A 24120-nucleotide genomic window follows, 5' to 3' on the forward strand; every position below is an offset into this window, starting at 1 on the left:
GTGATATCACTTCTCACTGTGAAGTCTTGCCTACAGAAAAGATCAATTACAGAGCTCTTCAAGAGTGCTGGAGCTTACTTCGCCAATTTCATTTGGTGAAGTTTTTCACAGATTGGTGAGAGATATTTTTCCGGACCTTCCCAGGGTAGGTGAATAGGTCTTAAAAGGGCAAGGCAAGCTGACATTCCAATCTCTCTAGTACTTTGGGTTCCTTCTTGTACATTAATACAAGGCAGGTCCATCGTTTCCAATGCTCACCTTTCGGTCCATGTTTCAGCCAACCAACCAACCTGTTAGAGTCTTTTCTAACTCCTCAAGCTGAAGCATTTAACGCATGATTTCTGCCTAATGAGCCCATGTCAGTGAATTTGGCCTGATCTAACTTTCTGTTTCTTCCACATATCCTTAGTTTCCACACATGTTCCCTAGATTTCTGCTTGTGTAAATCAGAAAACACAAGTAGTTCTTTTGGAGTGTAATGCATCTCCTCATGGGCCACACTTTGTACCTCACCTTTAGGAGCCTGTTGGGACTTGAGTCTAGTTATAGGTCTAGAAGCAAAAAACATGGTGGTAGTGGGTTTTGAAGAGAACCAATATTGTCTCGCATGCCAACTTCCTCATAAAAGGCTATTACCACTTCCTCAAGCAATGCAAGTTTAATCCCCTCAGACAGATGTGGAAAAGCCTACACCTTCGTTAGTGGCAAGGCTGATACCATTGTGGGTAGAGAAACCACTTCCATTGGTATTGCAGAGGCCACTCCAGTGGGGGTAGGGAAACTTTTTTAACTGGTAAGGAAACTCATCAGAATTTAGAGGCTCGATGTGAACCATTGTCATTCTCCAAGATCTATCTTCAGCACAGACCAAATAGGTTACCAGATTTACCAAGGTCTTCTCATATGTTCCCATTTCAACTAACAAGATCTCATTCTCTCCCAGTCAATGCCCTCACTTTAGCAGTAGACACTCTGCAAGGCTGGGTGGTCAACTTGTGTTGTCCCTCATCCAGTCCCACCCAATAGATTTTGTATTTGGTTTTCAGTAATTTCAGCTCTGCAGCTCCAGAAGCCAAGGATGTTTTTTAAGACACACATAGAAGCTTTCAGGTCATTCATGTGGAGCTTGAGCTGGGAATCTGAATCCCTGAGCTCATCCTTTCCTTTCATCACATTGAGTAACAACATTAGTAGCAGCCAGCCAATCTCATTATATTTGTTAGTTTTCCAAGAATATCTGTATCATATCATCAATGAAAGTATCATATATGCAAACACCTAGCTCCTGGTTTCTTATAAATAGTTGATTAGGAGTATCCATGGAGATATTTTGCATATCTCTATTGCCATGGATTATCAGTACTCTACTCTCTTTACTACTGAAAATAGAGTCATTAGTGTCTCATTCTAATCATGTAAAAGAACCAATCCCAGAAACTCCATTGGCTCATGCAATTATAAAATGTGAAAAGCCCTACAATCTGCAATTGGTGAGTTGAAGACCTCTACGGAGGATGACGGTGTATCTCCAGTCCCGATCTGAAGGCCCAGGAACCAGGAGAGCTGTTGATGTAAGTTCTAGCTCAAGGGGAGGAGAAGACTGATATCACAGTGCAAAGACAAACTGGATATGGAGAGAGAAAATTCCTAACTTCCTCAGCCTTTTTAAACTATTTAATCCTTGAACAGATTTGATCAGGCTCATCCGTATTGGGGGAGGGCAATCTGCTTTACACGTTCTACCAATTCAAATGCCAACTCGTTGCAAAAATACCCTCACAGACACACCCAGAAAAAAAATTTAACCAAATATCTGGGCGTCCCATGTCCCAGTGAAGATGACACACAAAACTTATAATTATAGGTATTGAGAAACTTAGATCTTAGATCTTATCTTAGAAATAAGATCTGTTTATTCTATAACTCACTAGCCAAAGTTTCTGCAGATGCAATTTTGCAAATTTTAAGCTAATTTTTCTCTTATTGTGGGTGTGTTCACGGAAAATGAGCACGAAGGATCTGGATAATCTCAGACTCCATCAAATGGCCATTGGAAGACAAAGCTGATGCCATGCATGACACAGTCCTGAGATAGCTAACGTCTGCTCCGACTCAGAGAGGTGGTGATGGGAACAAAGAAGGCTTAGATCTAGATCTTAGTTCTGTAATGTAGAATTTGTGTGTGGGTGTATGTAAAATTACTTAAGTTGTCTGAACAACAGTTGATTTGCGTGCAAAATAGAGTCGATGAAATCGTTGTAATATATAAAGGCCTTATTCTTGGGTTTCACCATCCCTTAAATGAGTCATCAAAGCACAGATATCTGATTTCGCAAGGGATAGTTCCATAACTTTTATAAGTGACAACTTTTGATTTGTTGCTAGGAATAGCACTGTCAAAAATTACTTATTTTGGAGGGAAAAGGAAAATAAGACAGTAAGAAAAGGCAGATATTTGGGACCAAAGGGAAACACTTCTAATTTTATAATATTTGGGAAGAATAGTAGCTAAACATCATGCCAAATAGGTGGAATTTTCATAGGAGAAAAAGAGTTGGAAAAATTGCTAGTGAAAGCGAAACTAGGTTGCAACGTAACAGAACTGTAAAAATATAGCAGTGAATAAAGGCTAAGTTTTGTCTGCATTTTCCAGACTTTCACGAATGTAACGCAAAGTCTGATAGAGAAAAATCTGAAAATGATGGACACAATAATTAATGTGTTTAGTGTTAAATATCTTGAAATGGCTGTGCCTGGATCTGGTCAAGGGCAGCTACTCTTGGAGAGAAGGTGAATCCATGAATAGTATAGATGATGTCCTTATGTGGGGTTGGGGGAAGAAAGCAGGGTCTTGAAATGAAAACACTGCTGAACACTACAGTGCTTATAGTTCACGCCAAGCAATTTGTATTCACTGAAAGAGCTAATAAGAGATGATAGGGAGCTGAATAAGTTTATTAAAGATTTGGCTGGCTGAAGAAAGGAAAACAGATGCTGGGTCCCCGAGGGGACGACACTGAATGCCTGAAGACTCATATGGAGGTCATTGAAATATTGGAGGCCTGGGATGAGGGTACCTTGTACTATGATAAGGCTATTGAGATGGAGAGAAGTAAATAGATTAGAGAAATATTTCAGGAGCAAAATCTGCGGGACTTGGTGCTTACTTGAATTAGGGCTGAAGGATGGAGTAACAACTTTTTTCACAGCTGGTTAGATAGGAAACCCTGAATGAGTACCAGTTTGGGGGAGCGAATCATCATTCAATTTTAGAAATACTTGTTTTGAGCCATCGAGACTAAGAAATCAGTTGGATGTATTATATGTAGCACAAAGGAAGTTTCAGTGGTAAGCTGAAAAATGGGTACTAATTTAGGCCATGGTTATGAATAAGAATTTCTTGAGGAGGAAGTGGAATGAGGAGAGGAAATTATTTAGGATGGTGGAGAATTTAACAGTATATTGTCAATGAAAGAAAGATAAATCTGCCTCAAAAAAGAAGCTGTCAGAGAAGATAAAAAAAATACCAGAAGAATGTAGTATCACAAAATTGAGAATACTGTTTCAAACAGAAGGGATTTTCTCTTTCAAAAGTTTCATAATTCTGAGTTTCTGATAAGATAAGGGCTGAGGGGCGCCTGCGTGGCTCAGTCCGTTGAGAGTCCAACTCCTGATTTCAGCTCAGGTCATGATCCTAGGGTCGTGGGATAGAGCCCTGCCTTGGGCTCAACACTGAGCATGGAGACTGCTTAAGATTCTCTCTCTCTCTCTCTCTCTCTCTCTCTCTGCCCCTCTCTCCTTGCTCCCATGCTCAATCTCTGTCTCTCTCTCTTTCTCAAATTAAAAAAAAAAAAAGATAATATACGAGATATATGTAGTGTAATTAGCATCTGGGAAGTCATAGATGATTTAAATGAGTTGATTTTCTTTAAACTGGTGCCAGAAGGTTAGTGTGGGCTGATGCTGAAGGAGGATGAAATTTTCTTTATAATAAGGCCCCTGAAACAAGAGCAACCACATGTCAGGCTCGTATAGGGAAGAGCAGGAGGGGTAAATCGGCAGATCAGATGATCTTCGACAAGACTGGAGGATTCCAAAATATAAACTGCTATGGTCATCTGCTGTAGAACCTAGGAAAAGCCAATGTTGCAGATGAAGCAGGAACACACAATGGACTGCTGGAGAATATCTTGCTCAGAGGAGGCCAGTCTTTAGTTCTAGTCAGGCCTTCAAATGATTGGATGAGTTCCACCTTCCTCATAGAAGGCGATCTGCTTTCCTCAGAGTCTGCTGCTCTAAGTGCGGGTCTCATCCAAAACCACCTTCACAAAAACACTCAGAATGTTCGACCAAATACTTGGCCGCCCCGTAGCCCAGGCACACAGACACATAAAATTGACTACCACACTTACTGAAGGAAAAATCTGTTTGCGAGGAATTTTTCTGGAAATCATTTCTGACGTTATTGTATTCATAGTAATTCCCAACAATCTGAGGCTGATTGATCTATTATTTTCCTGTTTTGCCTCACGCAAGCTACTTGCTTCTATTAACATTTTATACGCTTCCAAATAGCAAAATGACCATTTAAAAAATTTTTTTATTTAAATTTTTTTATTCTTAACTAGCTAGACACTGTTCTTTTGTTTATTTGGTATGTACTTGGTTTATTTCATTTTTTTTTCTTTTACTAGAATATAAAGGACATGAGGGTAGGAAGCATATCTGTCTTGTTCACTGTTATGTTCCTACTACTTTGCAGACAAGTGACTGGTACATGGTAAATGTAGGATAAATATCTGTTGAAAAAAAAATGAAATAAAATAGCCACGTTTACCTGGAGGACACAGAACTTTAGCCAGAAATTAACGTGGCTATCCATTTGTATTTTACCAACACATCCTGTGTGGTTTTCAACAGCCATGCCTGAGTAAAGTTTGAGTATTTTTGGACTTCCTTTCAGTTGCGTCTAGGAGAAATAGCTAAGGCTAAGGCTATTCTCCCTTTTCTTTATATTATTTTCTGAGTATTATCACATGAAAATATTTTAGGAGATGGAGAATGAAGATGGCTATATGGTCCTGGATTCCAAGAATCGTTTCAAATCCAGCTCTAAAGGTAGGAAGATTGTCTCCCCCCATTCAGACTGCAGCTTAAAATTGAATTATTCTCTTAGGAAGATTCTTATTTTTGAATATTTTAAAGAGTTAAAATTAACTATGTTCTTGGACTTAAAAACTGTCTAAGGTTATTTAGACTCATGAAAGCCTGAAAAATAAAAAGGCAGTGTTTTTGTAACCATGGGGCCTAAATGCGAATAGAATAATGTATAATTCCCCCAATGTTATAGCATAAGAAAAGGAAAGTATAACTTTCAGGTAAAAGGTCAAAAATACTATTTTTACAGAAATTATATGTCTTACAAAATATAAGGTATTTGGAAGCTATTTGGGTATGGTATCTATATGAAGATACATGATATATTGGCAAGGTAAATATCCAGTGCTAATGATGGGGATAGTTCTATAGTGTTCTACAGCATAAAAAGCATTTTTATGTATATGTATTGTATTTTTTAATCTTCACAAAAGATCCATAAGATTGGCAGGATGATAGTCCATTGGAAATGAGAGAAGGGCAAAATAAAACTAACCCTCACTACTTAGGGCTGCTATATTTGGGTCAAGGTTTGCTTTTGCACATCCTTGTTTTCAGATCTGTCTCAGGTTCTCTAGGTAAGTTTAAGAAATAACATATTGACATCTAAGTGCAGTCTGTCTAAAATGAATTTGTATAATGATTGTGTTGAAATAGCCATGATCCAAGCAGGGATGACATGGGCCAGGGATTTGGAATTACTGGTCACAACCACAGCTCTGCCATGTGGACTTCTTTTGAAGATCTTTATGTACTATTCCAGTTTCCATCTCGCAAATTTAAGTGGTTTTTTTTTTGTTTGTTTTCAAAAACATGATACTTTTCTCATCATCTGAAGGCTTAGGGTCTTTCTCGTAGTTTCAATTTTGATGCAAATACTTCCTTCTTCACCAGTAACTGACTTTGATGTAGTGAAAAATAGGACCATTGGAGTCAAATTGACTAAATTGGACCCCAAAGCCCAAAGACTAAGTGGACCACCTTGAGGAAAATCTTTTGTCTTCTTAAATCCATAATTTTCACTTATAATAAAGCAGATCTATCTTGTGATTGCTTATGTAGGTGTTAAACCAAACTACTAGGTTTTTTTGAATTTCTAATTCAATGGAATAAATAATTCTTGGAATAAAATGAGTAAAAATATATGAAATCTGAGTATAAGTACATAAAATATGAAATAAACATACATTTAAATTATGAGTGAAAGAAGGATAGGGCTGGAAACATAAATGAGACCTGCAATCAAGTAAAAACTATGTCATATAAGCATGTTTATGCTTGTCGTAAGTTTGTTTCTAAGCTTCTTTGTTTTGATAAGAAAAACCTTGCTAATTATTCAGCTTGCATCAGAGTTACACCTATACTTAAGACATATGATTAATCTTGGTACTAAAAACAAAAAGAAAAGTTTCCCATCATAAAGCAGATACAAATAACACAATAGTGCTCTTGCAGGAGCAAAAACAGGTTTCAGAGTGATTTCTTAGTATTACCCCACATAGGCCAATGGCACCCGGTTGAGTGATTCCAGAATGGGCCAGGGCAATCCATGCTATGCACTCAGCTCTCTGTTCACCTGGCTTTATACAACATCTATATTTTGGCTTATATATAAAAAAAAATCATGTTTTAATTTATAGCTATAATATTTGGGAATGAGTTTAAAATTTCCCTTTCTAGCAAATATGGAACCAGTTAACTGCAAATCTGTATGCCTAGGACTGGTGTCTCTTATAAAATTGCAGAAATGTATTTTGAGTACTTTCAGCTCAGTAGAGGTCTTTTCACTTTTGCTTAAGTAGAATAAATACCCATAGGCTAAGGGAAAAAAAAGAAACGTATTCTGGATTTATTCTGTAATACCGACAATTGTTTCATAAATTTCGGAAGTTTTACTGCATACAGGACATTCTGTGTGTATAGTACATATAATCAGATGCACTAAGTCTATAAAAATGAAAGTAAAACATACACGTATTACCCAGATTTGAGAAATAGCACTTTTCATTACGACTTAGAGGACAGATTATTTGTGAAATGTACAACCAAGGTTATGGAACTAAGTGCTTGTTTATTTATAAGCTGATGAAACTGGGAATAATTATCTGAATATCAGAGTATTCGACTTTCTCTTTGGCCATCCGGATGCCAAATGGGCTAGAATGGCCAGTTTGAGATACTGTTCCAATGATATCTGCATGTAAAAGGATTTCGTTTGTGGAAAGAGTGTATATATCTAACTTACTCAAAAGTGCTCAGACGTGGAAGACAATAGATAATACTGAAGGACAATAATAACAAATATCCCTGTTTAATGTCTTTGGATGCTCCCTGTTATCTCCTGTGTAAAGAGACCACTCCTCCCAACTCTGATCCAGCGGAGTACTATGGCATAATTTCTATACAAGTACCTGTAAATTAAAGATCTACGATGCTTTAGGCTGACACCGATTCTTGTCTGAAAAGTCAAGCCAGGAAAATACTACATAGCATATGTAAGAGTGAAATAGCATGAATATCACCAGTGCCGTGATTGGTTCATAATAGAACTTCAGTACATGTTTTTTTTTTTTCCTTCTCTTATTTCTAACAGTGCATCATTAAAATAAATACTACATAAAAAGAAACTTAAAAAAATTAAAAAATAAAATAGGGCAGAAATAGACAAAAATCATGTTGTGATAAAAATTAAATAATACATATAACATATATACACTTGACAATAAAAAGTCCAACAATAAAATTAATAAAAACAATTCCATTTATAACATTATAACATTATATATATTATATCTAGAATTATTTTATATAGAATTAATTATTCTATATGTAATATATTGATATTATATAATATATAATATTATATATAGGCAATATAAATATATATATAACACTCCACCTATAAATTGTGTATGATATTAATACATAATATATACAATTTAATAAATCATTCTTAAGTCATCAAAAACATTGCCAAATAATTAACAAAGCAAGACAATGACAATACAATCCAACACATTAAATAACGGTAACATCTGTTTGTGTCTGGACTATAAATATTTTTTAATTTCAAATTTTCAATTAATCATAATTTTAGTGCCATATCTGAAATGAACATAGATTATTTTTGTAATCAAAATAAACAGGAAAATATTTATAAAGTGAATAATCAAATGAACTCTAAAATTCACCAAAAAAACTCAATATTTCAGAATGTTCCCTGTATCCACGGTATTATTGTCTTATGCTAGTATGTGGCTGCACTGGGATCCTTATTATCATGATCACACTGATTTGCCTGAACTTTTGGGGTGAGTATGGAGTTTTCATTAACTTTTACACTTTGAGAACATAAATGTTGATTTTTAATTCTTCTATTTTTTTTTATTTTTTAAGTTTATTTATTTATTTTGAGAGAGAGAGAGAGAGAGGGGGGGAGAGAGAGAGCGCACGTGTGCAAGCCAGGGAGGGGCAAAGGGAGAGAGAGAATCCCAAGCAGGCTCCCTGCACTCCTGCCATGGGGCTCAGTCTCAAGAACCCTGAGATCATGACCAGAGCCAAAGCCAAGAGTGGGACGCTTAACTGACTGAGCCACCCAAGTGCCCCGATTTTTAATTCTTCTTACTATCAAGATCAACACCACATTGTAGCCCCAAATTGGTAAATTAAACTGACCAGCCATATATGTCATATTCGAAATTATTTCAAATTAAAAAATTAAGAAAGTTAAATATAAAATTAACATTTATTCGGCATCTTTTCTTATGAAGAGCAGTTACTAAAAAGTTAACTTATTTTATAAAAAAATTAGTGATGTATTTTTATAAAATGCTCATTGGTATTATTTTCAGAGATAATGGTTGAATGTACTAATGTGATTAATGTGATGGTTGAACAAGACGAAGAACCTGTTTGAAAACCATTTTAGATGTACCTCTGTACTGTTTTTTTTTCTTTTTCCTGAAGTGATATTTAATGTGCATAATCTATAGTTGTTCTTTTTGAAGCAACTAGACTGATACATGGATTTCGACAATTTTCTGTTTTTCTTTGAAACGTTCTTAAAAATGTAGGGCTAAAAGGGGCTCTGTTTTATGTGTAATGCTGACATGGAAACATAAACTTGTGGTTTTTGAGAGGAGAGGGCTAAACATGGGTGAGCCCCAAGGCGACTTCCCTGAGGGAGACGAAAAATAGTCTATTTTTGTATCACGCGATTAAATTAGTTTTTTTTTTTTTTCCTGATAGAGCAGGGGGAAAATATCAGCTATTTCTAAGACCAAATGAATATTCTAATTAATTTAGTTTTTCTGTACTTTGCACAACATTTTGGCCGCGAAGTTGCCAACCAATCATATCTTTCAAATGTGTTCAAATTTATATTGAAATCAAACTAATAAAATGAGATTCTCCGCCTATTTGAGAGTCAATATTAGGTTATTAATATTGGTTTTCATACGTCCATAAGTATTATTGTCTGTAATTATAAGTCCGTAAGTATTATTGTCTTTTAACCAGCAATTCTAAGAAATTGTACATACTGTAATAATTATCAGTTTTTTTAAGTCCTTAAAATTCAGGAGCAAATGGTCTTTTGTTAGACACTAAATATGGTATATATAGGCTACCACTGACCTCTTGTAACTCAGTTATCTTTTCTGTAGAAGATAAATGATAATATAATTGGTGCAATAATCATTGCTTTAGAAAACGATGCTATTGAGAAGAGATGAATAGAATTTGACTCATTGATGAAATATTAGTAGGGACAATATATTTTTCTAGTAATATTGTTTTAGTGATATTTAGTGATATTAAATTTGTGCTTACACTTTACAAAAATTGTTTTAAATGCTTATTTATTTTTGAGAGACAGAGAGAGAGAGAGAGAGAGCACAAGAATGAGTGGGGAAGGGGCAGAGAGAGGGAGACACAGATTCTGAAGCAGGCTCCAGGCTCTGAGCTGTCAGCACCAGAGCCCGATGTGGGACTCGCACTCACGGACCGTGAGATCATAACCTGAGCCAAAGGTGGACGCTCAACCAGTTGAGCCACCCAGGCGTCCCTTGTGCTTCCAATGTGACCAGTTTAAAAATAGTTTCCGTGGCCTCCAGTTCAAAACAAAGTATTGACCATACATACATACATCTGCCCTCTCCCGAGATTCTGGATTAGAACAGTAAAAGACATCAAAATAGAATAAATTAAAAAAGGCACAAAGAATGGAAAGGGTAGAAATTGGAAAGGAAATGAGAAGCAGACAGGATAATGCTATTGGATTAATCAACGGAGAGAATCAGTGTAGAGAAGGCACAGCACACAGCTCAGTGTAGATGAAATTATTTCTTACGGCAAAACCCAGGCAGCACTCTTTTCAGAAAGGACAGTACAGAGTGTAAAGAGAAGTCTAAAGGGAAATAAGTAGGTAGAAGACTTTCTAGGGAATGCTCGTTCAGACTGTTGTCTTGACAACCTCTTACTCCACTCACACGGTAGCATTTGCTACTATATCATGCCAAAATAAAAACAAAAACAAAAAACAAATCCTTGTAAAACAATGAGATACAGGGGCGCCTAGGTGGCTCAGTCAGTTAAGCCTCCGACTCTCGATTTTAGCTCAGGTCATGATCTCACTGTTCGTGAGTTTGAGCCCCACATCGGGTTCTGTGCTGGCACCGTGGAGCCTGCTTAGGACTCTCTCCCCCTCCCTCTCTGCCCTTCCTGCTGGCATGCTCTCTCTCTCTCTCTCTCTCTCTCTCTCTCTTTCTTTCTCTCTCTCAAAATAAATAAAGTTTTTTAAAAAAGAAACAATGAGATACATCACCAGAACAATTTAGGCTCGTCACTTCGAGAGTGGTGGTTGGTGCAATAAGCATGTGTCCCCTTATTTTTGTACCGGAAGGGGAGAGGGGCACAGTGTGTTGATTTCCACATAGCTTGGCTGTTTCCTGTCTTCTTTCTATCTAAAAATTCATGATAGCGAACAAAATACCCCGGAGGGTACAGAAAAGCATCCAGAAGAAAAATCGATAAATATAAACACCTGTAAGTAATCCGAGACAAAAACACAAAATATTGTCCATCTAGAAAAGATAATGTCTCTCTAACAAATTCCCAGAAGAAGAGAACAGGGGGGAAAGTAGATGTGAAATAATAAAAGAATACATTTAAAAAAATTTCAGAGGAGCAAAAACAAACCCCAAACTATGAGTTTCCAGCTTATGCAAGCCTACCAAATTCAGAATAGGATATGCAAATAGATATAGATAGATAGATGATAGATGGATGGGTAGAGATAGATGATAGATAGATGATAGATAGATGGAAGATGAAAGATGGATGGATAAATAGAAATAGATAGATAGATAGATAGATAGATAGATATAGATAGATGATAGATAGATAGATAGATAGATAGATAGATAGATATGGATAGATGATAGATAGATAGAAGATGAAAGATGGATAGATAGATAGATAGAAATAGGTAGATGATAGATGATAGACAGAGAGATAGATAGATAGATGATAGATAGAAGATGAAAGATGCATGGATAGATAGAAATAGGTAGATGATAGATAGATAGATAGATAGATAGATATAGATAGATAGATCCTCAGCATATTTTAGGGCACCATGGGCAAAGACATGACCCTAAAGTTTTACATAAAGAATCGCTTTTCTCCCTAAACAAAGAGAAACATATTGGCACCAGGAGTTTTAAATGTACATAAAAGGACACTGTTGTAGCAATGCCTTCAAAGTTATGAGCTAAATTGATTTTAACCTAACTTAAAAAAAAGAGTAATCAAGCAATATAATTTTTCCATGCATATTTTTAAACGAATAAAGAGGGTGTGTGTGTGTGTGTGTGTGTGTGTGTGTGCATGCTGGTTTTAGATAGACTGAAGCCAGCCCAAGAATGTGGTAAAAAGCCATTTCAGGTTATCAGGTGTTCTACGTTCCTGGAAAGCAATGATTTCAGTCTATACAAAAACAATCTACAAATGATGCTACAAGATACTGAAGGGACTTGATACAGTAAAAGGGAGATGGGGAGGGGGGAGGGTGGTCCGGACGGAGAAGAAATAGCATTAATTAAAAAATTCATTGATAAGAAGAAAATAATTTACAAAAGAGTAATAGATACGAGGTTTAAGAATGCATACAATATTTAGAATTGTGATTGGCATCTAAAGATATGGTTAAAAGCGGGCAAAGACAGGAACGGAGGCAGATTAGAAGAGAGGGTGAATTTTTATTTGCGTGTCTTCGTTTTGTGCTACTGTTTTTATTCTCACATACCTAGATGGCTATTCATTTTCGCATGTTTCTCATTGTATTTTTTTTCTTTGCACTGAGTACAGAGGAAAAAAAGGATTTCTCCCAGAAAGTAAATATCAGCCGTCTAGCAGGTAATGCTCTCTTTTTTTGTCTGCTCTATGCTTGAATGAAGAGATTCCAACTGGTCACGTGAATTCAGGCAAATTAACCATGAGTCTTCTCAACTTTCAAGTGGGGATATAATACTTACACCATAGAATATGTAGCGTCGGTTAAACCCAATGTGATGGTTGAGTGTCATCTCGGCCACATACTGGTACCCGGATGTTTGATCAAAAACTAGCGTAGGTGTTAAGTGAAATTACTTTTTAGATGAGATTAGCATATAAATCAGTAGAGTTTGGGCAAAGCAGATTACCATCCACAATGTGCGTGGGCCTTATCCAATCCACTGAAGGCCCTAAGAGGAAAAAATACGAAGGTTCCCCAAAGGAAGAGGGAATTTGACCTCCAGTCTGCTTTTGGACACAAACAGCAATATTGTCTCTTCCCTGGGGCTCCAGCTTGCCAGCCTGTTCCGCACATTAGATGACAAAAGCTATTGCATACGATTTTCTGTTATCATATTCTTAGATTCGTTTATGATGGAAAATAAAAGTGGAAGTAGAGACTTGTTATAATAAAGCTCCATAATTCCCTTTCAAACAGCATCAACATTTACTGGCACATAATCAATATTATTTACGTCTCCTCCTGTCATCACTTCTCCAGACCAGATTCCGTTAAAAGCGATTGTCAGATATCATGCCGCTTAATGCTTAAATATATCAGTACGTGATTTTTACCGTTCCCAGCTCCTTTTGCAAAACGCAAACGCGGTATCGCCACACAGCCTGTGCTAGTTTTCTCTGGATGCGTAACAAATTAACACATGCTTAACAGTCTAAGGCAATAGCTACTAATGACCTCACACTTTCCAGGGGAGCCTGGGCACGGCTCCACTCAGTCTACTGTTCTGAGTCTCATGGGATACAGTTTAGGTGCTGATGAGATCACACACCTTTCCGGAGCTGAGGTTCCTCTTGTGGACTCACGTGGTTGTTGCGACAGTTCAGTTACTTGGAATTGTAGGACTGAGATCACGGCTGTCTCGCTGCCTGTCACCCAGGGCCGCTCTAGTCTCCAAAAGGGCCCCTGCGTTTCCGTGCATCATGTCACTGTTGCACCTGCCCTCAAGATGTGAAAGCCTAATGCTTCGAAGAAAATCGAAATTACCTTTCTCTTTAGAAAAGGCCCAGTCCCCTTCTTGAGCTCTGGTACCTGGTGAAATCAGGTCCATGTAGGGTGGGGGGTGCCTGGGTGGCCCAGCTGGTTGAGAACTCAACTCTGGATTTCCACTCCGGTCATGATCTCAGCGTTGTGAGATCAAGCCCCACGTTGGGCTCTGTTGCTGAGCCTACTTGAGATGGCCTCTCCCTCTCTCTAAAAAAAATAAACACACACACACACACACACACACACACACACACACACCAAAAAAACCAGGCCCACATGGGATAATCTCTTCATTTACTCAAAATCAACTGATTGGGGATCCTTCTCTAGTCTTCAAGACTCTTTCATCTTATCCTACGATATAACTTAATCATGGGAGTGATATCTGATCATATTCAGAGAGTTGACTCACACCCAAAGAAAGCGAATTTCATACAGCAGGTACGCTAGGAATTTGGGGAGATTTTAAAATTTCCCTAAGAACGTTTGACTTCTGTCTGCCATTAATTCCGAAGACAAAATCATCGATATCTTCTTAAGATCATCTACGATCCAATCATCATTAAATTGTCTTTTTTTTTTTTTTTTCTCCTTGGGGGGCCTGGGTGGCTCAGTTGGTTAAGCATCAGACTCTTGATTTCGGCTCAGGTCATGGTCTCGTGGTTCATGAGACCAAGTCTCACATCAGGCTCTGCGCTGACAGTGTGGAGTCTGCTTCAGATTCTGTTTCCCTTTCTCTCTGTCCCTCCCCACTCATGCTCTCTCACTCGGAAAAAATAAATAAGCATTTAAAAAATTAAATGTCGGGGCGCCTGGGTGGCTCAGTCGGTTGAGCGTCCGACTTCACCTCAAGTCACAATCTCGCAGTCCGTGAGTTCGAGCCCCGCGTCAGGCTCTGGGCTGACGGCTCAGAGCCTGGAGCCTGCTTCCGATTCTGTGTCTCCCTCTCTCTCTGCCCCTCCCCCGTTCATGCTCTGTCTTTCTCTGTCTCAAAAATAAATAAACATTAAAAAATTTTTTTAAAAAAATTAAATGTCTTTTTTTCTTTCATGTGATTAGTTAGAATCAGACTCAGAACAAAGACCATAATTGGCATTTGATTAAAATGTCTCTTCAGCCACTTAATCTGTAGGTCCTCTTTACCTCCCTTTTATAGTTTCTTTGTCATTTATTTGTTAGAAAAAAAACCGGATTGTGGTTATGTATCATTTCTCATATTCTGGATTTTTCTGTTCATATGGTCATGGTATTTATTCATATGTTCGTGTCCATTTAACATGTTCCTCTGTCTTATCAAGTAGTTTTAAAAACTAAGTATGTTAGGTGCTTAGAAACCTGCCTGGTCCACTATAGTGACTCTATGTGTCTGCTGTTATTATTATGTAAAGCTTCTGATACAGGAATTGATACAAAGTGTTGCTCACTAAATGTTTTACTCCATCTTGATCCCTAGGATATTTCTTCTTGTTTTATTTTTTTTATTATTATCATTTTTAAATGTTTATTTTTGAGACAGAGAGAGACAGAGCATGAACGGGGGAGGGTCAGAGAGAGAGGGAGACACAGAATCTGAAACAGGCTGTAGGCTCTGAGCTGTCAGCACAGAGCCCGACGCGGGGCTCAAGCTCACGGATCGTGAGATCATGACCTGAGCCGAAGTCGGACGCTTAACTGACTGAGCCACCCAGGTGCCCCTCTTCTTGTTTTAAAAGATGGCACTTGAATCTGAATTAACTGTAAGAACTCTTTTCGACAATTAATATCCACATTTTGCATTATTTTTTTTTTTTGATATTTCAACATTGACACTGATCATTTGGAGCATTTTTAGAGTGTCTTTGTAGTTCTACAGCTGTACTTTATTGACCACTTTGTCAATTGCCACGTAATGCAATTACTTAGTCCTAATGCCTCTTTCTCAATAATAATAATGAATAGATAGCCCCTTTCAAATCATAAATTGGAAAGGATACTTGAGGTCATTTTATACTTTTTTAACACACAACTATGTACTGGTAGAACTGAGTGAGACTCCAGTTATCCTGAGTCTTCAAATATTCTGGCAAAACTGTAATTATTCAGGATTGGCAATACTTGCCCTGGTACAGAATGTATTAATGAGTTAAGAATATATGCAAAGTTTTATATATAGAAAACTATTCCTGGATAGTTTTCTTTAAGTAGTATTTCTTGATGTTACTTTTATTTTCCATTTTAGCTGGACAATATACATTCAATTCCTACAATAATTTTTTTACAAAGATTTAGGCTTATCTATCACTGACTAAAATATTAGCAATGAAAAATATGACATGCTTTAACATATGGGCATTTAATTCAGTCATCACCAATCAACAATTAAATCAGCCATTAAATCAAAAGGGTTATACGAGGGTGACTCAGTTGGTTAAGTGGCCAACTTCAGCTCAAGTCATGATCTCGATGTCTGTGAGTTTGAGCCCTGTGTCAGGTTCTGTGCTGACAGTTCAGAGCCTGGAGCCTGCTTCTGATTCTTTGTCTCCCTCTCTGGCCCCTCCCCCACTGGTGCTCTGTCTCTATCCATCTCTCGAAAATAAATATTAAGAAAATTTTTAAGAAGGGTTAGATGATAGGAAAGTCAAAGACAGTCACTTCAACAACCTTCCAGGCAGGTAAAAGACAAGGAAGGAGACGTTCACAAATGACTAGGCCATAGGAAGCAGAAATTATGACTGGTTAAAGGCTTTACTTTTGAGGTGGAAATGCAATTGAACAGAGGATCAAACTATCCAATGCAATCATGTAAGTAATGTCAATGGTAAGTAATCTCATAGAAATGAAATCCAGGCTGTGAAGACGACCTCAAGAAAAAAGGAAATAGACCAGACAGTAGGGAGATTTAAACAACAGGCTCTCACTTCTGTTAGTTATGAATAAGCAAAATGTTACATATTGGTGTCCTCTAATTGTGGGGGTCAGAATTCGCATGCTTCTTTCTCCCCAACTCCTCACCCAGTAACCTGCCCCCATTCCAGAAATAGACATATTAATGAATCAATCTCATTCTCGTTCTGTTAATGGAGCTGCCTTTGAATCATACAGGATACTATTCACACTTTATTCAGGGTGGAGTCTGATTTTTTCTCTACATTTTCCTTCAGGAAATAATCATGGGTGCCTAAAAGACTGGCTGCTGAACCAAGGGAAATGCTACAGGTTTTCAATGCCTTCCAAAACTTGGAATGAGAGTCAACATGATTGTGCATACCTACAGGCACATTTACCGGTGATCCAAAGTTTGAAAGAGCTGGTGAGGAATCAAAAACAGGATCTAAGTACCCAAGGAAGACTTTCTAGGTGCAGTTATAAGAAGTGTGGGTGGTTTAGAATCATTGCTTTTGAACGTTCGGTAGCCATGATATAATTACTATTGTTTATTTTTAAAAAAAACCCTATCATTTATGAAATAAATGATTATTTACCATTCCATCAGTGCCTGGCACAGTGCCTTAGTCTATAGAGGGCATTGGAATTTTTTTGAATAAATTTATAAATGAATACACCATGTCCTTGATAGGAGTTCATACAGAAGAGTTTAAAACCTGGAAATCCTGCTTGGATTAGACTATATATTGCATCCCCAGGAAAACAATGGATGTGAATAAATAAGCACCTTTTTGTGGAAGAAAACAAGTAAGTAATTATTTGGGGGGAAAGAATGGTGGCAGTCATGTTGCCTTATTTATAGACAGGTTTTTTTATGTTTTTGTTTTTGTTTTTGAGAGAGCATGCGGGAGCGTGGGGTGGGGGTGGGGGGCGGTTGGGAAGGAAAAAGGGAAAGAATTTTAAGCAGGCTCCACTCAGCAAGGACCCCAACATGGGACTCCATCCAATGAACGTGGGATCATGACCTGAACCAAAATCAAGAGTCAAACACTCAACCAACTGAGCCACACAGACTCCCCTATAGGATAGTATTTTTCAAAGTATTTTAAAAAAATGTTTACTTATTTATTTCGAGGGGGGAGGGGCAGAGAGAGGGGGAGAGAAATAATCCCAAGCAGGCTCTGAGCTCAGTGCAGAGCCTGACCCGGGCTCGATCCCACGAACCCTGAGATCATGATCTGAGCCGATATTAATAGTTGGAGGCTCAATAGACTGAGCCACCCAGGCGCCCCTACAAAGGTGTTTTTTTTTTAAATTTTTTAAAATGTTTATTTATTTTTGAGAGAAAGAGAGAGACACAGAGCACAAGCAGGTAAGGAGCAGAGAGAGGGAGACACAGAATCCCAAGCAGGTTTCAGGCACGGAGCTGTTAGCACAGAGCCTGATGCAGGACTTGAACCCATGGGCTGTGAGATCTTGACCTGAGCCAAAGTCAGGTGCTCAACAAACTGAGCCACCCGGGTGCCCCAAAGTATTTTTAATAAGCTTCCATACTTTCCAGTCTTTTTATATTTCTTCCTCCTTTCCTCTCTTCTTCCCCCCTCCCCTTTTCCTTTCCTATCTCTCTTTTTCAGGCCTTTTTCTCTTTCTTTTTGCTTCCCCTTTTTTTTCTTTTAACATGCACTAATGAGAAACAGGGCTAGCAAGTGCTCACGATGGCGTCTGGAAATTTTCATGGTCAGGAGATAATAACGACTTTATAATTTTTAAGCCAAGTTAAATCTCATTTAAAATAATTTTTATTGTATATAGTGAATGCGCAGATCAAATGCCCCTATAAATAAAAGCATCCAGAATGTACACAAATGTCTCAGAAGTGAGAAAGTGTGAATTTGAAAGCTTGCTCCCTGCGTGTTCTCCCAATTGGTTGACGTCAATTTCTTCATCTGTATGAAAAGAATAGCAAAGCTTCCCTCACAATGTTCTTGTGTGACCAATATAAGGTAATGCATGTAAGGGTGCTTTAAAACTCTCACACATATTTACGCTTTCTCTTGTGCGCCCCTGTTTTCTTTACACATCACTAGAGCACCCGGCTTGTGGCAAGTTTGAAGCAAAGGCCATGGATCGATAGTCCATTTTGGTCTGGCTATTTATGTACTCCTAGATACTTCCATTCTCCACAGAGTATCATCTTTCCTGAACATAAAACTCAAGTATGAAGCACTATTTATTCTTGGGCCCTGCTTTGCTAGCGATCTTAAGACAAAAATTGGTAAGGAATACCTAGACTTTTTTTTTTTTTTTGGAAACCAACATATTATTGGAGCATTATATAAAGCTTTCATTTAGAGGTGCCTGGGTGGCTCGGTTGGACACTGGTGAAGCAAGTCGAAACTGACTTGATTTCGGCTCAGGTCCTAATCTCAAAGTTGTGATCGCAACTAGAAAGTATAGGTAAGGAAATAGTTTTCTCCAAAAATATTCTCTTCACATATGTTCTTCATCATACTATTGAAGGTAAGGAAGAATTTAAGTCATCTAAACAGGTTTTACTTTAACTTAAAAGCCATTTCCCCCGCGGGTTACTGTTTTGTAACTCCCATTGGTATAAGATATCTATCACCTTGCAGTCATTACCCAAAACTTACATTTTAACGTCTAATTACCTTTTATACAAAATTATTTTGCTGTGTGGAGAAGGAATAGATGGGAAGCAAAACTGAAACTGAAGTTCAGTCGGAAGGCTGCGACCAGAGACAAGGGAGAGGCAATCGCAGCCTAGGCTGGGAGTGAATGGGTATAAGGACCAATCTCGATGTAGAATACCAGAATTTGCTGGTACATGCAATTTGAAAAGGTGAGGGGGTAGGAAGAGACAGGGATGCTTGTAATCTTTGGGCTTGAGGTTCTATGGTAATGTTCCTCTGGTAAGAGAGACATCCCAAAAGAGAGGGTGTGGAGGGTATGCAAATCAAGAGTGCCCAAATGCAACCATTGACCACAAAAGAAGGGTCCATTCTAAAACCTCTGGAACATTCCATCTCGGCTGCCTATACAAGTTGGGCTGGAGGAAACGTTAAGAAATGGGACCACAGGGGCGCCTGGGTGGCTCAGCCGGCTAAGTGTCCGACTTCAGCCCAGGTCATGATCTCGCAGTTCGTGGGTTCGAGCCCCGCGTCGGGCTCTGTGTTGACAGATTCTGTGTCTCCCTCTCTCTCTGACCCTTCCCTGTTCATGTTCTATCTCTCTCTGTCTCAAAAATAAACGTTAAAAAAATTTTAAAAATAAAAAATTTTAAAAAAAGAAAAAAAAAAGAAATGGGACCGTTATTTTAAGAGAAATGCTCTAATGTCTATGCTTTATCTCCTAGTTTTCTCATGATTGGACCAACGGATCACACAAGCTGTGCTGTCACAACAAGAAATCAGGTGTATTCTGAAGACTGTAACTCCAACTTTAGTGGCATTTGCCAAAGAGACGCTGTCTGAACAACAAAAACAAATCTGTGCATTTAAACAAAGATTTGAAGCAAATGCATATGGATAATAGTGCCTATCTTTTTTTTTTTTTTTTTAGCGGAATGCAAATTTGTTTCCTTTCTATACTATTAAAAAACAAAATTCGACTGAGGAAATTTAAAGATATAATTGGCATTATTCAATGATTCGTGAACTGGGTAGCATCCCACCAAGCAAGTAAAAAAAGAGCTCCAATGAGCTACAGAGAAGGAAAGGTTTTTTAAAGGCAGATGGGGTGACAGAAGGAAATCAGAAACAATAAAAAGATTATTTGGGGCAAGGTCACCTTTCTTTAGGGCATGAAAATGGGCCATCAGGTGGATTGCCTTATTAGGGTTGACCAGAACATTCTTGACTGACCAGTTAAGATTGTATTCTTGGGGAGATCAAAACTGCAGTCAGATTAGGTATTAAGTTTTGGTTTCATGACAGGTGCTTAGCATGAATGACTCCATTTTGGGCCTGTTGTCTCTTTTTTCACAGTACAAACATAAAATTTTCAAATACTCCATATAGAAATAATACTTCAAAATAATGAAATATAACTTATTTTTAAACAAGAAAACACTCTTTCCTATTGTTTCAATGTCTAAAAAGATAATTAAATTTCAACTTGTAATCCTGCCATATTCGTTGTCTGTGTCCTATTGGGTTTGAAATCCTGAGCATTTGGTGAAGAAATAGCCTAAGCAGACAGATATACCGTTTTTTTCTTCATGGTGGGCCTTTTCCCCAAGGTTGTTTTTCAATTTTTATCAAAAAGAAATCAAACTTTCAACTGGTGATAAAGTACTCAGATGCTGCAAGCATGAGATGTCTATTTGAGGTAATACACGATCTTGTTTTCAACGTGATTCCACAATTTATTTTCCTTTAATTAAATTTATATTAAAATTATTATGCTATGAATGATCCCATTCCATTTCTTTTCTAACTGAAATTCTGTGCAAACTGAAGTTTCTTATTTTCCTCTCATTATTTATTTATTTATCTATTTATTTATTTATTTATTTATTAACGTTTATTCATTTTTGAGACAGAGAGAGACAGAGCATGAACGGGGGAGGGTCAGAGAGAGGGAGACACAGAATCTGAAACGGGCTCCAGGCTCTGAGCTGTCAGCACAGAGCCCGACGCGGGGCTCGAACTCACAGACCGTGAGATCATGACCTGAGCCGAAGTCGGCCACTTAACTCACTGAGCCACCCAGGCACCCCTATTTATTTTTAAATTAAAAAAAATAATAATGTTTATTTTTGAGAGTGAGATAAAGCACAAGCAGGGAGGGGCAGAGGGAGAGAGAGAGGGAGACACAGAATCTGAAGCAGGCTCCAGGCTCTGAGCTGTCAGCACAGAGCCACATTTGTATTTCAGAATAAATGCAACAGGGGCGCCTGGGTGGCTTAGTCGGTTAAGCGTCCGACTTCGGCTCAGGTCACGATCTTGCGGTCCGCGGGTCCGCGGGTTCGAGCCCCGTGTCGGGCTCTGGGCTGACGGCTCAGAGCCTGGAGCCTGCTTCCGATTCTGTGTTTCCCTCTCTCTCTGCCCCTCCCCCGTTCATGCTGTGTCTCTCTCTGTCTGAAAAATAAATAAACGTTAAAAAAAAAAATTAAAAAATAAATAAATAAATGCAACAGTTTGTGTCCACCAGGTAAGTGAGGTATTTAGTTACTTAACTCCTCCAAGATGCCTATAGTAAATTATAAGCCATGGAGAATTTATACCCTAATAACTGTGAATCAAAATAAAAACAAGGAGATGGCTTACGCTAATTTGCTAAGCAATTTACAAAATTAATTTGTAACCAAGAACCAACACTAAAAATAAAACCTGTATTATGAATCAAGTAAAACTGGAACTTAGACTGAGCCAGAATTTAATACATCAATACACAATGGCATCCCAAAATTCATTATTTCCCACTTTTCTTGGTGACAACATACTTGAAAACATGCTGATATTTGCCAAATCATTTGTATTCCCATATGGTACTGGGGTCAACATTGACTAGTAGACTCACATTTAAATCTCCCTTTAAATGTTTATTTATTTATTTTTGCGAGAAAGAGAGGGAGAGCAGGGAGGGGGAGAGAGGGAGAGGGAGACAGAGGATATACCAAGCTGACTATGCACTGTCAACACAGAGCCTGATACGGGGCTTAAATCCAGGAACCGTGAGATCATGACCTGAGCTGAAACCAGGAGTCGGACTCTTAACCAGCTGAGCCACCCAGGCGCCCCTCCTTTTAATTTATCAGAAAGTTCCAACTGTATCTAACTGAAGAAGTATTCCTCAGTTAAAGATGTGGGAGGAGAACTTGTTTGTATGCTTGTAATGTGTTTGTAATGTAGATACTCTTTTTCTCCCAGCCTCTCTACTCTAACAGTTTATCTTTTGCCTACATTCACATTCTTTCTTGCACTCATAGATTATGAGTCATTTACAGTTACCTAGTTACTCATAGTAGTTCCTAGTTACGTAGGCAAGAATTTAAACTCAAGCTAATGTAACATAGGTGGTTCTGATATAGTTTTTCAAATGCCCTGCAGAATTTGAATTTTATGACCTCACTCAGGAATATGTCCTAAGCCCATCCCGTTTCCTTTCCTTACCTGGGAAACTGATTCTTTTTTTTTAATAACTTATTGTTTGGTCACTTTAAAAAATTTATTTTATTTTATTTATTTATTTATTTTAAATTTACATCCAAATTAGTTAGCATGTAGTGCAACAATCATTTCAGGAATAGATTCCTTAGTGCCCCCTACCCATTTAGCCCATCACCCCCTCCCACAACCCCTCCCGTAACCCTGTTTATTCTCCATATTTATGAGTCTCTTCTGTTTTGTCCCCCTCCCTGTTTTTATATTATTTATGTTTCCCTTCCCTTATGTTCATCTGTTCTGTGTCTTAAAGTCCTCATATGAGTGAAGTCATATGATATTTGTCTTTCTCTGACTGACTAATTTCACTTAGCATCATACCCTCCAGTTCCATCCACGTAGTTGCAAATGGCAAGATGCCATTCTTTTTGACGGCTAAGTAATCCTCCATTGTATATACATACCACATTCTCTTTATCCATTCATCCATCGATAGACATTTGGGCTCTTTCCACACTTTGGCTATTGTTGATAGTGCTGCTATAACATGGGGGTGCATGTGTCCCTTTGAAACAGCACACCTGTATCCCTTGGATTGCTTGGTCACTTTTGATGTCATTTTTCTAGTTTATATTCTATTGTCTATGCTTTGTAATTTTTATTTTTTTTTTTTAAGTTTTTTTTTTTTTTTTTAATTTTTTTTTTCAACGTTTTTTATTTATTTTTGGGACAGAGAGAGACAGAGCATGAACGGGGGAGGGGCAGAGAGAGAGGGAGACACAGAATCGGAAACAGGCTCCAGGCTCCGAGCCATCAGCCCAGAGCCTGACGCGGGGCTCGAACTCACGGACCGCGAGATCGTGACCTGGCTGAAGTCGGACACTTAACCGACTGCGCCACCCAGGCGCCCCTAAGCTTTGTAATTTTTAAATTGAAATATAATTGGCATACAATATCATATTAGTTTCAGGTGTATATCATAGTGACTTAATATTTTTGAACATTACAAAGTGATCCCCATGATCTAGTTACTATCTGTCACCATGCAGAGTTCTTGCAATATTATTGACTCTATGATATCTTTCCTATGTTGTACACTACATCCCCATAACTTATTTATTTTGTAACTGAAAGTTTGTACCTCTTAATCTCCTTCACCTATCTCACCTGCCCCCCCCCCATATCTCCCCCATCTAGCAGCCAACAGTTTGTTTCCTGTATCTATAAGTCTGTTTCTGTTTTGCAGACACAACAAAAAAAAATGTTTTTTGTTCCATATATAAGTGAACTCGTTGTGGTATATGTCTTTCTCTGTCATGTTATTTCACTGAGCATAATACCCTCCTGGTCTACTCATGTCACAAACGGCAGGATTTCATTCTTTTATGTGGTTGAGTAATATTCCATATATAT

General features: G+C 38.0%; 1 protein-coding gene across 2 annotated transcripts; it reads left to right on the forward strand.

The window, feature by feature from the left end:
- Window positions 1-4981: 4981 nt before the first annotated feature.
- On the forward strand, window positions 4982-20157 carry LOC125918831 (killer cell lectin-like receptor subfamily F member 2). Of its 2 annotated transcripts, XM_049625072.1 has the most exons (6): window positions 4982-5118; window positions 8370-8468; window positions 12526-12573; window positions 16858-17006; window positions 17274-17393; window positions 19956-20157. In XM_049625072.1, the coding sequence occupies exons 1-5, from the start codon at window positions 5055-5057 to the stop codon at window positions 17355-17357; spliced, it is 444 nt and encodes a 147-aa protein (XP_049481029.1). In that variant the 5' UTR covers window positions 4982-5054; the 3' UTR covers window positions 17358-17393; window positions 19956-20157. The 2 variants fall into 2 exon arrangements, with proteins under 2 accessions (XP_049481029.1, XP_049481030.1); XM_049625073.1 differs by lacking the exon at window positions 17274-17393.
- Window positions 20158-24120: the final 3963 nt, after the last annotated feature.

The sequence above is a fragment of the Panthera uncia genome, chromosome B4 (assembly GCF_023721935.1).
Source record: "Panthera uncia isolate 11264 chromosome B4, Puncia_PCG_1.0, whole genome shotgun sequence".
Taxonomy (NCBI): Eukaryota; Metazoa; Chordata; class Mammalia; order Carnivora; family Felidae; genus Panthera; species Panthera uncia.

Bases quoted from the DNA above. Each gene is read 5' to 3' on its own strand.
- LOC125918831 (XM_049625072.1), top strand. From the start codon at position 5,055: ATGGAGAATGAAGATGGCTATATGGTCCTGGATTCCAAGAATCGTTTC. The intron at 12,574-16,857 runs GTAATGCTCTCT...ATTTTCCTTCAG, and splicing joins AAATATCAGCCGTCTAGCAG to GAAATAATCATGGGTGCCTA. The intron at 17,007-17,273 runs GTGAGGAATCAA...TGTCCTTGATAG, and splicing joins TCCAAAGTTTGAAAGAGCTG to GAGTTCATACAGAAGAGTTT.